Source organism: Misgurnus anguillicaudatus, chromosome 12, assembly GCF_027580225.2.
Source record: "Misgurnus anguillicaudatus chromosome 12, ASM2758022v2, whole genome shotgun sequence".
NCBI lineage: Eukaryota > Metazoa > Chordata > Actinopteri > Cypriniformes > Cobitidae > Misgurnus > Misgurnus anguillicaudatus.
The window spans coordinates 23,135,284-23,152,305 of record NC_073348.2 but is presented as its reverse complement, the minus strand read 5'-3'; the positions used below and the strand labels follow the sequence as shown (position 1 = coordinate 23,152,305).

General features: G+C 36.4%; 1 protein-coding gene across 1 annotated transcript in view; it reads left to right on the top strand.

Moving 5' to 3' along the window:
* The first annotated feature begins 7,942 nt into the window (after positions 1-7,942).
* The window catches only part of tacc1 (transforming, acidic coiled-coil containing protein 1), a 49,317-nt gene continuing 40,237 nt past the window's right edge, over positions 7,943-17,022 (top strand). Inside the window, exon 1 of the mRNA XM_055208720.2 lies at positions 7,943-8,136. Coding sequence (XP_055064695.2) covers positions 8,072-8,136 — 65 coding nt within the window. The 5' untranslated portion in view covers positions 7,943-8,071. The remainder of the gene's footprint in view (positions 8,137-17,022) is intronic.

Sequence of the window (17,022 nt, the reverse complement as noted above, 5' to 3'; positions counted from 1 at the left end):
CAAAGCGATTTATTAAGTTACACGTTAAGCGTTTTTCGCGTAAAGCTTTATGCATTACGTATCCATTCCCAAATTTACTTAACGACTTCAAAAAGTTTGGGATTAGTAAAGGAACGGAGTTTGGGGATTTAAAGGCATCTGTAATTTACTCAATTTAAGTATGTTAAACTTTTTTTATTCGTTCTGTGGTCTTTTAAGTGAGCTTGCGCTGTTTTCATGTTGCTGTACGTTGGCGTCAGACTGTATTGAACATCTCGCACCCTATTTGCGGATATCACCTTAATGTACACTTTGTTATTTTGTTCTGCTATGTACTATGACTGTGTACCAGCCCAAAACAACCCCTTGTGAAAATTATTCATGGTTTTACTACAGTAATCGTTTATACAAGACCGTTTAGTAGCCATAGTAACCACAAATTCACCATTGTCTCGCTGTGACAGGCTATATAATCTGTAATTAACGCACCAATAAACACTTTCTTATAGTTTAACTATATAAAACTATCGTGAGATACATTAAATAAACGTACTAGCAGTTATTTGTTGGGTATGTAAGTATACTGTAAGTGCACTATAATAAAATAATGAGCTACTATGTGTCAAGTTAAAACTTGTTTACGCTTCATTTTTACTACGCTCTGAACGCATGGACGTGTCTTGTTTGTTAACTGCGCGATTAAACAACACGTTTTTGATTTGGTAAGTGCTGATGTGGGACACTTTAATCTTCTGGTGCTGACAGTCCTCTGATAAGGAGGTGCGTTATCAGGCGCGTGCCTTGATGGCTTTCTGGTTCATATTAGGTCTTTATTTAACAGCTGCACTTGGTAAATCATAAAAATCTCTCAGTATTTCACTGTCATGGGAACACATTTGTTTTCATGCCCTGTCTTGTAAAGTTCCCTCTTTGATTATAATCCAAGAACTTCATATGTTCTGCACAAAATGGGTGCTTTTGTTTTTCCACTAATGCCATATCTGTTCCCCTCGCCAAAACATTCAAAGCTTTGGAGAGTTGGTAGGACTTACACACTAAAGTGCACAATCCTTTTGAAGTCTACTGTAAATCTGGCATTCCTTTCATAGTCACATGAATGCCTGAGAAATGTAAATACCAGCATCATATTCGATCAACAAGGATGGCAATTCACACTACATCAAAGGAAATTGAGAGCTGAATCATTTTATGAGTCACAACCACATGAGAACCGTCCATTCTTGTTAATACTGTAATTGTGTTTCCACTTCATCCACATACACGGAGGTGAATTTGCTACAGTAGATTTATACAAAGAGGCACATACAGTTTTTGAACAGCCCATCCTCTTATCTGTATAAAAAGTCTCACTGTTGGCTGATTTCCTGGCGTAACTCTTAGTTCTTGTCAAAAACGATATCTACTTTTAGGTGTCCATCTGGCTCAAAAGACCTAGCGTTGCATGTGCATTGCGTCATCTTGGCTTGTTTTTCTTTCTTTCTGATATTTCCATGTGTTTCGAGGCCAGTAGCAATAAGATGAGGTCATGCTCATGGGAAATATGAAGTCTTTTGCCTGTCATCCGAGTTACAATACTGGAGGCTGAAACGTAAGTTCTAGCCTTGCCCTGTATCTCATAAGTGGGTTATCTGTCAGGCACAGATACTTGGATCCCAACCTTTACTGTCTAGGCTGTGGAACTGTATAATCATCCTTTGTGGAAGCAGGATATGGAAAAACAAGGAAAAGTTTCCCAGCCTGGTGTACCTTATGTGAATGTGAAAGGAGTCAGTTCTTACAGAGACATGACAGAACACAATTTGTCATGTTTCATGTAGTACTTTATGCCCCAGAGACACTGCGTAAGCCCATACTTTGTATGATTATAGTGAGTGTTAAAAGTTTGATTATTTTAAACTAGGGATGCATAACAATTAATCACGATAAATCTATAGCAGAATAAACGTTTTTGTTTACTTCATATATGTGTTTGTGTGTGTGTGTGTGAACTGTGTATAGCTTTGTATAGATAAATGCACACACATGCATATTTAGGAAATGGTATATATATACATTGTTTGTTTATGTATAAATTATATTATATAAAAATATAAATTCTTAATATATATTTTTTTTTCCTTAAAATTATACATGCATGTGTGCATATTTATATATACATAATTATTATACACCAGGAGTCTCCAACCTTTTTGTTAGCAAGGGCTACCACAATGAATAAAACAATCCAGAGGGCTACATTTTGATATAATCTACTCAAAACTTTTTTGTTATACTTGTTGATTTTATTTTAATTGTTGATATGTTTTAACATTGTTTAAAATGTTAACATACGTAAGCCAAGCTAATATAAAAAATATGTATATAGAAATAGAATGTGCTTTGGCGGGCACCTCACAGACTCTGTGGGCACCACGTTGGAGACCCCTGTTATACACAGTTCACACACATATATGATTATACACAAAAACTTTTATTCTGCAATAGATTAATCGCGATCAATCATTATGCATCCCTATTTTAAACTATTGGGTTATTTTTTTTAAGGAATTTCATGATAGATCTGTATTTACTGTGGGTCATGTTTGTTGTGTTTGCACTTGCAAGTTCACTTCTACAGCAAATTATAAAATTTTCTGACTTATTGCAATTATTTTAGTTTAGTTAAGTTTATTGGTTTATAATAACGTGGACAGTCTCCTTTCATAAAAGGAGCAGCTTTAGCCTCTACGGGTAATTTCCAGCTGTAGTCCCCGGGCAGTTGTTGATAGGCATACCTTAAATAAATACATTAAAATTATATTCATGTCATACTTGCTCACTCTCACCTCGAGAGGGCAGTCTTTAGTTATAAACTACCATTGCTAACATGTATTTTCCCTCTGGAATATGAAGTGTCAAAGCATCTATTATATAAGTGAAATCCAGGCAAATGTCATAAAATGTCCAAAAGTAATTGGTAAACGGTAAACACTTTTATTACTACACTGTGAGTCTGTCTCATAAAACATATCATGTAACACCCCCCCAAAAAAAAAACACACACACTGTAAAACGCAGTTTTGACTGGTATTTAAGGCTGCAATCCGTATAATCCAGCAATCTTAAATATAATGTGAATGTGTTTAATATTTGATATGGTACAAAAAAACTAAAAAAATAACAATTAAGCAACGTTGTATATGTTGTCTGATGTTGACTAATGTCATTTTTATTTTTAGGTTTAGGTTAAAAAATAAATCCATGCAATGTTCTGGAAACATTATTTTATAGTTCCAAAAAAATAACCATTAGGGAACATTATGTTAAGTTATTTTTAGTTATTTAAAAAAAAAAACACCCTGCAACGTTCTAGGAACATTTACAGAAGGACGATATCAGAATGTTATTTTATGCTTGCAAATTAAAACCTAAATTTAACATTTTAGTTCCCAAAAAATAACAAAAGAGGAACAAAAAAAATCAAAGCATAACAGTAATGTTTAGCATACAGACATCATGTACAAAAGTAAGGCATATATTGATGTACGCATTTAACTCGTGAGGCAGTACTGAGACATTATATGCTTTGAAAATGCTAGAAATAATCCTAAAGGAACACAAGCTTACCTCAGAACAGTTTGAGTGTCAGCGGCAGTGTGAAATCTGCAGATGTGGGTAAAAATGTATCAGGTGCATGTGAAGCAAACGTAGGTAAACTTTACTCATGCTGTTTTAACTTCCTTTTGTCTAAAGACAAAGATTTAAATGTTATGTCTTTTGAAGATAGTTTAAATTAAATGTTTGACAATATTATATAATGCTTGTTATTATGTCATGCAGTTTGTATCCTGTCATATTTTACCATCCACTTAGGTTGCTAATATGTTTAGTGTAGCTTTTATTGCCTGTGCTTTATAACGTTTATGAACCAGTTTTGAGATTAAGACCTTACTTGTGCATCATAAAGATATAGGGTCCTATTTTACGATCTAAGTGTGTGGTCTAAAGCGTACGGCGCAAGTGCACTTAAGACTTGTCCAAATCCACTTTTGCTATTTAAACAATGTGACGCTGAACGTTAAATAATAACTGTACCGGGCTGAAACTAGCAAAAACACATTGCGCCGAGTATATGATAAGGTCCATAAAGTTAGTAACCTACTCAAGCTTGAAACTTGAAAAAAAAATCATCATTTACTTACCATCAAGTTGTTTTAGATATGAGAGAGAGAGAGAGAGAGAGAGAGAGAGAGAGATACCTTTTTCAGTGCACACTATTGTTCAAACATGATATGATCTAAAAAGAAAAGCTCATCATGATTTGACCCACATATGAGGTTAACCCTGAATTAGACTCGATCTCAGGAGATCAAAGGAAATGTTCCTGCTTTGCTTTAGTTGTGTGCGAGGAGTGGCTGACAGTACTGATCTTTGCAGGTCATGTTGCTGCTCCTTGTTCATGATCTCTATAGATAATCATTACAGATCTATTCAGAACACAATGAAATAAACCTGTCGGGATGGATGCCTAGTGCGTATCCCTCCCTCCTTCCCTCCCAGCAACCTGTGGAATGTCCCACATCTGAATCACAGTTTGTGTCTGTTTGGAGTCCATGTGTAGTTGCAGCACATTAGCAAATACAGGCTTGTAGGTTTTGCTACACCTGTAAGGGCTAAGGTTTGAAAAGTGTCCTAATATAACTGTCTTTGTAAGGCGTCCCTGAGCATGGAAAAAGGCACTATAGAAATTAAACATATTAATATATATAGTAAGGACAGACTATATAAACTGGCCATATAGTAATAAAGACCTATAGACCCTTTTACTGTTTGTACACAACGATGACGTGGCAGCGTATGAGCGCATTTAGGCAACGAAAGTATGGCAAGAATCAGCAGTGAAGCAACACAGACAGAGAAAGTTATTTTAAAAAGTTGACTTTTTGATGCTGGGAAACCATTTTAATAAACTTTCTGAGTTGCTAACTAGGGCTGGGCAAAAAAAAATAGATTTTTCGATTAATCGATTTTTTTTACGTGCTCAATTCAAAATTAATTCTCAAAGAGCAGAATCGATTTTTTTTCATATTTATTTTCGCAAACATTGAACGTAAGATTAACGTTAATCTAGATGTCACTCTCTTTTTTGCCTTGCACAAGCCTGGCATTCAGTGTTTAAAATGGCGATTTCAGGTGCTTCATCGACTTTGATGCCACCTTCACATAAAAAGTCAGAGGTATGGAAGCATTTTAGATTTCGAAAGAAAGACGACGACGATAGTGTTGTGGCTTTTAATTTCTTTTTATTAATTTGTAAACTGCTGTTCATTGTTCTTTCTTATTAATATAGTATTTGTATTAAATCTATATTCATTGAGTAGAATCGAGACTCGAGTTTAAAAACCGACCCGAGAACCGGAATCGAAAATTGAATCGATAATCGAAATCGAATCGATAGCTTGTGAATAGAAATCGAATCGATCTGGACATCTGAATCGATACCCAGCCCTTTTGCTAACACGTTAGAACCAATGGGGAATAACACCACTTCTGTTGACGAAATGCGTGCGCAGGCTATTTGATCACGTGAGCTGTAAAAGGGTCTATACAGTACTGTGCAAAGTTCTTAGGCCACCATGCCAGAATTAGATTAGTTGTTTTTGCAATGTTATAGTGATCATACGTTTCTCAGTCTGTTTAATAGAATACATCCAGAAAATACAGGAAATGTGTATATAGTATTAATATAGTAATCGGATGTGTCAAGTATTTAGGGTAAACTCCCCTTCCACTTGAGCAATAGCAGGAAACTGCAGGATCTCTTGAACCTAAATAAAATTAAATCCTAATTTCTAATTTTGAAGAAATTAGTCTTTTTACTTAATTCTGCTCAAAAACGCTCAAGATGTGTTTAGTGCCAAGAGAGGTCACACCAAACACAGACGATGCCTAAAGAAGACATTTAGTCTTGAAAATTTGTATTTTTTGTACATATTTCCTGTATTTTCTGGTTGTATCTTAATAAAATAGATTAAATAGGGAATGGATGGACATTAAAACTTCTAAAACAATAAGTCTGGTGGTGGTGGCCTAAGACTTTTGCACAGTAGGGGAGAGCGGGGTATGTTGTCACACTTTTCACACTGTCTAACATTTACTGAGCACCATACATCAAAATGGTATAAATCTCATACCAAATGAAAGAAGGAAGTCTTGGGCACATATGTTGTATTCATAACATCTTTATATCTTATCTCATTACAGAGTTGTAGACTGTTGAATAGTGACTGTGCACTTGTGACAATTTGCCCCATCGGAGGGTAAGTTGTCACACTAGGGCGGGTAAGTTGTCACACTAGATTATCTAAAAATAAGAACACAACTACTTAATTGTGAATATTGATTTTAATTTTTAAACTCAAACCAAACTGGAAATATAAACATCCGTGCCTGGAGAATCTGGAAAAACAATTATTTCAATCCAAATAATGCACATTTCAATTAAGTGGCAAGACCACTTTACTTTGAACTTTGGTTCAAATGTTCTATGGCTTTCACATAAAACCAGATAACTGAATGGAACGCTGCAGATAACTTGCTTAACTTAACATGTTTAACCTCTGAACAAAACAGATGCCCTGTATGACTAATAGGACTCATCTCCAGAATCACAATTCTGACACACATAAATTGCCTGGCCTGAGGTGCAAGCATCCTGGGCCCAATTGTTGCATTTTACACATTTTACCCAGGTCTCCTTTGGACGACTCTTTGAAAATGGCTCTACACAGACGAGGCAGAAGCACTCTTCATCATCTGATGATGACTCTTGCATGATTTTTCTTCTTTTAGCTGCCTTGTTTTTCATCGGTCCAGATTTCTGCTTCCCTTTCTTTTGAAACAGCTTTTTGCTAGATTGAGGCTTATTCTTTTCTATATCATGTTTTCTGAGCATGTTCGATGTGTTTGTTTGTACAGGAGCAAGTTGTCAGATGTGACGACTTGCCCCAAAGTCATTGAGACAACTTGCCCCATACTTACTTGTGTGCTAATGTTGTCTAAATCTCAAGTTTAGCTCATCATATCACTTTAGCTAAAGTATCAAAAGACACTTTACGGTCTCCTCTATTTTGTGCAAAATAATCATTTTAAACATTCACACCTAACAAAGTTGTATTGCATAAAATGTAAAGTGATTTTTTTTTACTTTTTAAGCAGAAAAATAAGAAAATTGTGCTAACCTCAGATTACAGTGATCTTGACCACATGTGAACAGGAAGTTGACTATAGAAGAAGAAGTCACATAAAGTGGCTATTTGATTTTTGAGATAGAGCCTCTAGTGTTGGAGTTATTAACAGTGTGACAACTTACCCGTGTGACAACTTACCCCGCTCTCCCCTACTGTAGGCTATACTGCAGGTGCATAGATTTATTTGAGGGGCAGGATTACAATATCATTGGCTTTGGCCTTTTATGAAAACAATGAATAAGATGTCGTCATAATATGTGACCTTGTCTGTGAAATCCAGGCTAAAGTCTCATGATCTAATTTTGAAATTATGTGACCTTCAGTAAATTTTTAAGTTATCAAGGTTATGTTTTCATATAATGTATAAGGTTGGTCTTAACAGTAAAAAGTAGCTGTGTACAGGCACATACTTATCTATACTTTATGGACATATTTGACAGAGATCTAAATTAGCCAAAGTTTTCATTTGGGGACCTCTGGGATATCCTCATTTTTAAATATCATATGAAATAAACAATGTGTTTCCCGGGCCCCTAAACTTAGGATAATATCTGAAGTCTAACAGTTATTTGAATACATTAAACATCTACAGTATGTCCTCATTTAGACAGCTATCTAAGTAAATGTGTGTGAGTGAGCAAGCTAAAGTGGGAGGGGCCGACAGAGACAGGCGGGGTGGCGTACAGTGCAGTGTTTCAGCATTTCTGTACAGACAATTTGCGCTGTCACTGCAGTATCTCTGGACCGTATGATACAGGACTCGACATGTGTCCATCTCACCTGCTAGGACCACCTCACTCTTAGATATAAACACACACACAACATCATACACAACTGACATCATGGGGGGATCCCAAAGCAAGAAGGACAGTGGGACAAACTCTCTAAAGCAGAAAAGCATTAGCACGTAAGTGTCAAAGTTTTACTTTTGTTTTATTGAGTAATACGATTCAGTTGAGTTGTCATTATATGTAGCATTTATCTGAGATCAGATATGTGCAGTCAGTGAACCCTTGATATCCGAGTACCTGTTTGTCTAAAAAAAAGCAGGCTGTGTGCCAGAATGATCGTGTCGTATAGGTTATATGTTTGCTAACACTTCCAAGCAAACTGTGTACAGTAGCAGCAAAGGTGTGGCCTTCTGAACTTTCTTGTGTAAAATAATCATGGGAAATGGATACGTAGGGGGTAGAAGTTGTATTTTCTGCACTGGTTTTGTATATAAAGTTTTCGGGCTAACTTTATATTAGTTGTTGTACTTACATAAGTACTTTTTTAAGTACTGTGTACTTACATAAGTAGTTAAAGACAACGAATATAATGTTAGACTGAAAACTTTACACTTACATAAGAAAAAGCATTTAATACTGTGTAATAAATATTAATTGTGTACTTGTGTGTATTTAAATACAATGTAAGTACACAATCGTTACACTGTGTAAATTTTTTATGTAAGTACATAGTAGTTAAAGACACCTAATATAAAATATAAATAAACACATTTTAATCACATACATTAGACTGGGTTCAGGAAGTATTAAGTGTAATTCACTCTATCTTTATGTAACATAATACGTCGTCTATTTAAACCAAACTGTGCCTCTTGTCAAACAACCCACACCTTCAGGCCTTTATTTTCTCAATAACAAGTCATATAAAAAGGCTTTATTTGCAGAGGAGTTACTGTGTGTCTGGTCTGATGTTATGGCAGTTTCATCACAATCAGTTCATCCATGCAAGTATCGATGCAGTCTTTAGTGTTGTCTCACTGCATTTCTTTATACTAAAAACCATCCCTAAACTTTTTGACAGATTACGTCACCATCTTTGTGGCCTATAAAGATGTACAATGATGTTACATAGTCATCAGTTTAGATTAATCATTATGGGGCGGTTTCCCGGACACGGATTAGACTAGTCCTATACTAAATAAATGTAAGAGTAGGCTTGGGTATCGAGTATCGATTGGAACCGGAACTAGCTTTGCGATTTCCCTGGAATCGTTCAAAAGTTTAAATTTCGATTCCTAGTTTCGATTCACAGTCTGCTGACCGGAAAAACAGACCGCTGAGAAGCGTCTACCGGAAGTGTTGGCATAACTTAGCAAGTCAAACATGGATAGCGTGCGTCGGCGGTCCAAAGTGTGGCTTCACTTCTAAACAGAACGAAATCTCGGCAAAATGCAACATTTGCGGCAAGATTGTTTCGTGCATAGGAGGGTGCACGTCGAACATGATAAAGCAACTCCGAGTTCATGGAATAGAAATAATTGTGTGCCCCATCTTTGACGCGCTGCGCCGGTTGTCCTCCGCTGCCTAAATGAAACTGAAAATCTTTTAAAAATGTATGTTTTTGATAAGGCATGTTTGTTAAACTAGTAATATTTCCTAATTAAACTAAGGCCTAGTCCTGGTTTAAGCTAATCCTTGTCCGGGAAACCACCCTTAATGTTCAGTCTCTTGGCTCATAGCCATGTTTTTGTACAGGGGTAGCTTGAATTTCATTTACATTTCATTTATTCACTATCATGCTGTGACAGACCTGTACAATTTCTTTGTTCTGATGAACACAAAAGAAGATGTTTGTAACCAAACCGTTTTTGAGCACAATTGACTTTCCATAGTATTTTTATTTCCTACTATGGAAGTCAATGGTGCTCATGTTTCCTACATGATTACTAATATCTTCCTTTATGTTCAGCAAAAAAAGTTTTTACAGGTTTTGAACTACTTGAGGGTGAGAAAATAATGACAGAATTTTCATTTTTGAGTGAACTGTCCCTTTAAGCTGGATTTACATGCAGGGCCAAGCAATAATTTCCTGTCTTTGTGAAGCATGGGGGTATGTGGTATAATTTGTGTATTTTATTTACATATTCAAATGTATGGTTAATTCATAATATCATCATGTGAAGGTTGTATGTTGTAAAGAACACTAACATTTTGCATAATAATATATACGTAGTGTTTGTACTGTAGGAAGTTCTCATTATGTGACTTTTAAGTAGTTGTTAAATTTGGATCAGAAAATGTGACATATTATACATCTCAGTTACAGTAAACTTGTCGTAATTCATATCCGGGAGGGTTTGAATATACTGTAAATATTTACTTTTTACAACATTGCTTTTTGTACACACAAACTAAAAATAACTGCTTTCATACTGATATTGTTTCTCAGTAGTATGTTTTAACCAACGCTTTCTTGCGTTTCTTGCGTTGTATATATGTATATAGAATTTGTATATATTTTACGATGAACTAATTCATACAACCACATTCGTAAGCTTTTGTACGATTTGCCTTGACCCCTGTGGCGTTGGGGTTAGGGGTTGGGTTTCATTGTTGTTTTTGCACGATTAACTTCGTATGAATTCATACAATTAGCCAACTCGTAAAATATGTACGAAATTCTCGTGAGATCAGGCTGGTTTTAACCCATTTCCCAGACTGCAGAACAAAATGACCAGACAGTCACTGTATGTAACTGGGTCAGTTTTATTGGTTTTACATTAGCAATATTCTTTTATTTCTCGGAGTAAGAGAATTTGTTCATACAAACAGACCGCTATCTTACAAAGAAATGTTAATGAGGGCATTCTTGTTCATGAATGTTTGTTTTTGTTTTGAGTTGGGATCAGGGAAGGCGAATGAGTTGCTTGGGGTTGTGGGTCACAGATGAAATTGTATTCTGCATTTGTGTGCATGTGATTAAGGCTGTACATCTATGGACAATGCGTACTTGTGTAAAGTTTGTGTATTATTAGGATGTAATAGTGTGAAGTGCCTCAGAAAGATTTTTATTGACACAACAAAATAGTCTATATATAAATGCCCAATAAGGTAAAAAGTGTTGGATATATAAAGGTATAAATCTTATACTCTTATATACATAAAGGTCTATTACACTTTTAAAAAAATGTTGGGTTATTTTCTTCCCAGTGCTGGGTCAAAAAGGGACCTATTAACCATTACTGAGTCAAATATAAACATTTTCTGGGTTAATTTAGCGCAACGGCAACGGTTTGTCCCTTTTTAACCCAAAGCTGGGAAATTACCCAGGATTTTTTTGTGTAGTGTTATATAGTTATACTTTATATGTTTTTCATTTTAAACATCGGCTGCATCCAAAAGTTTAGGGAGCTGCGTCTTTACAATTACCAATCACATACTTGTATTTTTTTGCTAGAAATGCTACAGAAGTGGATATTATAACATTTATACAAAACTGTGCTCCAAATGCTTGATCTTGTTAGGATAGCATTGTGAGACATGAAAGGCAGAGAAGGATACATTCTGCCTTTAAAAATCGATCAGATAAAGGTCTCAGGAGACAGGGCAAACAGTTAAGTGGTTTCGGAAATCCATTGATGCCTTCTTGGAATGCAGCCTCTTAAATGCCGCACTTTATAGCTTTCGGACGTAGCCATCATATTAAAGAACCATCTAGATGTGAAAATGAAATTGGATATTGTAAATGACCTAGTCATGTTTGGGTTATATTTAAATGCATTTGACCAGCAGATGTCGCCAGAGTGCCTTTTCATACATTCAAATGCAAAATGTCAGTGGTTCTCAAACTATTAGGTGGTGCAGCCCCCCTTGTTTACGGTGCATCCCCTCGTGCCCCCCCAAAGAAAATTTATGACATAAAACATTACAAAACTTCAAATTTGAATTAAACAAAACATATTGATTTATACAATGTAATGCTGTTGGTTAGTAGAGGTTTAATTACACAGAATTAATGATAAATTAATGTATTTTATAAAATGTCATTAAACTGGGGCCCCCTTGGACCATCTCAGGGCTCCCCAGTTTGAGAACCACTAAAATATGTATATCAAAACTAAAATGCGCTCAAATTTTCTATATATTTACTACTATAATACTACAAATGGTATGCCAGGGCCTGTTTTAGCTTTAAAACAGGTTCTAAAAAAATAAGTGATGCAACTATTGTATGAAAAACTACAAGGCTTTGAAATTCCAGGATGGCAAAAAGCAATAAAAAAGCGATGGATATAACATAATGTTTGTCCTTGGTTTCCATGTGCTTTTCTTTATACTAAAATACTTAACATACAGGGATGGTTTCGCAGACAGGGCTTAAGTCTTAGTAGTCCAAGACTAAAATGCATGTTTGAGTTGTCTTACCTGATAACAGCTCGCACTGACATATAAAATATATATATATATATATATATATATATATATATATATATATATATATATGAGTGCTATTGTTTTGTCTTAAGACAAACATACCTAAATTTCCCTATATAACTACGGCCTAGTCCTGGCTTAATTTAACTCTCTGTCCTGGAAACTGGCCTATAGTGGTGTTGTGTTAGTTTCTTAACCACAAGGTGGCTCTGTGACCATATGGAGAGCAGTGCAAAAGGCCTATGCTATGGTATTGAGTGCTTATACTTTTTTTAGGTCTTTAATGTATTGGAACTAATAAATAATGCAATAAAATTCAAACTAGGCTTAATCTTGGAATCTTAATGCAACTTATAATAAAAAGAACTTATGGTAAAATTGACATCTTTGGTATTTTCATTGATCCGACAGTGACCTTAACTAGCTTGTCCTTGCGTGATTTTTGTCACCCATTTGTTTGGCTGAAGTTCAAAAACCTCAGTGTGCTTTAGAAAGTGTGCTTGTTTTCCTCCTGACACACACACGAATACCTCTCTACTGATAGTAAACATTTATTTCATGTCTCCATGGCAACAGTTTCTTCACCTCCACTGTCATGTTTATTTTTCAATCTCGACATTTCACTGTTAAAAACACGGCAGCACTAATCCGACACAAAAGTTTAGTTTAATTCCGACTGCATTTCATTTGCTATTATTTTATTATGCGATGTGTGCGACTAGCAGCACATACAGTGTTAACTAACTTCCAGTTTCATACTAAATAAACATTAAACTGAACTCAATTTGAGATATTAAAGGACTCATGTTGACATGGATTCTCATAACTCTCGTGTTATGAGTTTTTTCGGACAGCTGTTGTCTTTGCCTTGTGACTAAAGTATAAATAACAATGATTGTTGCTTGCTACAAATAGACTGCGGCTCTGTATGGCTTTACATAAAGATTAGGAAAGTCACACACATTCTGTTATGAGTAGTGAATGAGTTATAATTCATGACACATTTTTGTACTTTCTGGAAATTTGCTGTTATCCATTGTTTGGATGGATCCAATTGAAGCACAATAGAGTGATGCTGCTTATCTTACTGTATGCATGAGACATGCTCAGTTCTGACACAACTGTGTACTGTTGCTATTTATCAAGAACAGTTTGTTACATAACAGCTCTGCCCCCTCATTGTGTCCTTATGTAGTAATGCATGACATATCTGACTACTGATGAAAGATTCAAGTGCACCTCTTATTATTACCCTCTTTTTACACTGTTTCCTGTTACTGTTACATGTGGCAATAAAGCAAAAACTAAATTAATGTCGCAATAATGCAATCTATGTTACCCTGCTAAAAATCTCCCTAGCAGCAGATGTCATCATTCACGCTCAGCCAAGATTGGATGCTGGGAGCTTTTGAGATCTCGTGCTGAGTGTGGCGTTACAAAAAGGAATAAGATGCTCTCAAGGCTGTCTGAGAACGCCATTGTTGTGATGTGTTAAAGCTGGCCTGACATCACGAGTTCACAGGTGCAGATACCTGTGTCCTGGAATTAAAACTAGCCTTGAAAATAGCAAGTGTTTATTGGATTTTTGCCCTAGTCAAATTCATCCTAAAGCTTGAACAAATTGAAGAGTTTGGTTCAAAAGGAGATAACTCTGTTTTTATACATATACATTCTACCGTGGCGGCCCGCCACGCCTAAAACATCCCCGCCACGCCTGCGGTTGTGGATAGAAGGGATACAGCAAACGAAATCTCGCCGGATGAGCACTGTTTTATCCTAATCCTTCACCCAAACCCAACTCTTTTGATTGTGCACTTCAATTAATATCAATCAAACTGCAGATGGTTTGTTTTTGATATAAGCCTTCATAACTAAAAAAAATACAGCTAAGTAGCACAATAAAAACATAATAACATAATAATCAACATGTTTTGACAAAAAACAAATTTATGTCATTTTGGAAGCAAACTCTTAGGGGCGGTTTCCCGGACAGAGATTAGACTAGTCGAGTGCTGCGTCCGAAACTGCCTACTTCATACTATATAGTACGCGAAAAGCAGTAGGCGAGGCGAGTAGTATGTCCGAATACATAGTATTCGAAAAACAGTATGCGAAAAGTACCCGGATGACCTACTACGTCGGGTTAGATTTTGCAGTGTGCATACGATGGACGCTTCACTATCCCATGATACCCCGGGAGAGGAGTTATCCAACAAAGAAGAAGAGGCATGCGGCTGTTTTCGCGCTGAAATGACATGACGTGAAGACGACGTATGTCACGTGATGTAGCAACATGGCGGATGTAGTACGTCCGAATCTCATTAATACTACCAGGATTCATACTATACAGTACCTACTGTTTTAACGCCAAGTAAGTAGGTACTTCGCATACTGTATAGTAGGTACTGAATTAGATGGTTTCGGACGCAGCGATAGACTAAAATAAATGTAAAAGCTGTCCAAATTGAAAACAACTTGCGCTGACACATCTTAAAATACATCAATGCCCTTTGTTTTGCCTCAAAATGCACATAGGTAATGTTGTTAGTATGGCATGTTTGTTCAAACTAGTTATATTTCCTAATTAAACTAAGACCTAGTCTTGGCTTAAGCTAATCCCTGTCCGGGAAACCGCTCCTTAAATTGTTAGTGTTCATTTATAGACCGATATATACAATATAAAACATTTCCCAATATAGGCATTAGCCGATACATCTTTTTGATTGGCCAATAAGTCTTTCTGTTCCTTATGTTGTTCGTAATAAAAAGACCTTTAGATGTAAAGCAAAAGTAAATCATCGATGCAATCATTATTCACTTTTTAACGTGATGTTACGTTGTGTTACACAACAACTCTCTGGGTAGCACCAAAATCCTAATGCAGGGTTCACACCAGATGCGGTAGAGGCGGCAAGCGCAGATGATTTACATGTTTAGTGAATGCAAAGACGCGATTAGGCATCCTGCGGCGCGGTACGCGCGAATTGAGCATTGCCGCGGGAAACGCGCGAGTTGAAAAATTTAAACTTCAGCGGATTTCCGTGCTGCGTTAACCAATCAGGACCTTGCTGTAGTAGTGACGTGATTACAGGAAGCGAGCGGAGTCTCAGCGGAGTCGCAAAATTATGCAAATTTCCTCGTGAATGTCTCGAATGCCTAGAATTTCACGCGCTAATTCAAAATGTTCAAGCGTCCAACTACGCACGATTAGCGCGTTTTTGCCGCCTCTACCACGGCTGGTGTGAACGCACCATAAGCCTTGGTATAGTGTGTTTTTTACGCATGGTCGAATGCACAGCCTTGCAAAGCATAGTTTATTTGACTCGTTCGTGTACGCAGACGTTCAACGTATGCACACTACGACAAAATACAATGCATCTTCTGGGCTACATACTGCATTTATATGTACAAGCATGCGTGACCTATGCGTACAAAGTATGTGCGGTTACAAAAATATCCGGTGGTGTGCATACAGTGCGCGCATACTATTCGGATGACGAAATGTGTATCACATTTATACTTCTAGCTTTACTCAAACAGTACTATGAGTTACAGATCTGCGGTAAAAATATTTTTTTATTGTAAATAATAATATTCATAGCAAATGTTTATTTAGTTTCACTAATTTTCTTTTGTATCTCATTTACTGTAATTACTGTAGCCTACATTTGTTTTATATTTGCCTCATAGTGGCCAATCGGCCACATTTCTTTCTTAATATTGCCATCGCCCATAAAAAAACCATGTCGGTTGACCACTATATATGGATGCATTTGGAAGATGCATTTATCTGAAAGTCATACACATTTGATAAACTTGTGTTCCCTGTGAATTGAACATATGACCATGAGCTTTGTTAGCTACAGTTGAGCTACAGGAACAAGTAGCAAAGGTATTTCAACAAAGTGAAAACTAAGATTTTATAAATCCCAAACGTTGACTTTATTCTTTCATCAAGATTTTAGAACATCACAGTTGGTTATAGTTGATCTGGTTTGTATAAAGCAGATTTTCAGAGACATGGTTTTGCTTTACCTCTTCATGTAAAATTCAAGCACCTTTATTCTCTAAATCTGTGAAAGGCGTCGCCCAGGGCACACCCTGAACCCAGGACTCAACCGATTGGAATTCTTCAAATTTTCTCCATCTTTATGGCTTAGTGTCTCTTCTCCTTGCTGATATACAAGGAAACTGTATTTTTCCTTGTGACTCGATCATGGCAGTTTGGTCACAGGCTGCTTGGTGGATCCAACCGAGAGCTTTGACAACTTTAATCTGTTCGACTTTCTAAATATATGCTCTGTAATTACAAACACAGACATACACTCCCTCAGGATATTCCTCTGGTCTGAAAAACCACTTCATTTAGCTCTCCCTGCCTTGTAATGTCTTATTAGCAGGAAATACAGTGATTGTTTAGGGACGAGAGAGAGACGTTTCTTGAAGTTATTCTTAGTCTGGGTTTCTTTAGTGGCCTGTTTTTCTTTTGTTTCACATATTTTTTTTATTCCAGCTTCTGTTTTGTCTCTTGACAAGTTTCCCGCATGCACGTTGAAATGTGAGATCTCTTTGTGCCGTTCTTCCCAGCGTTCCACTTAGCTTCATATCCTAAACTTTTGGTATTAAAA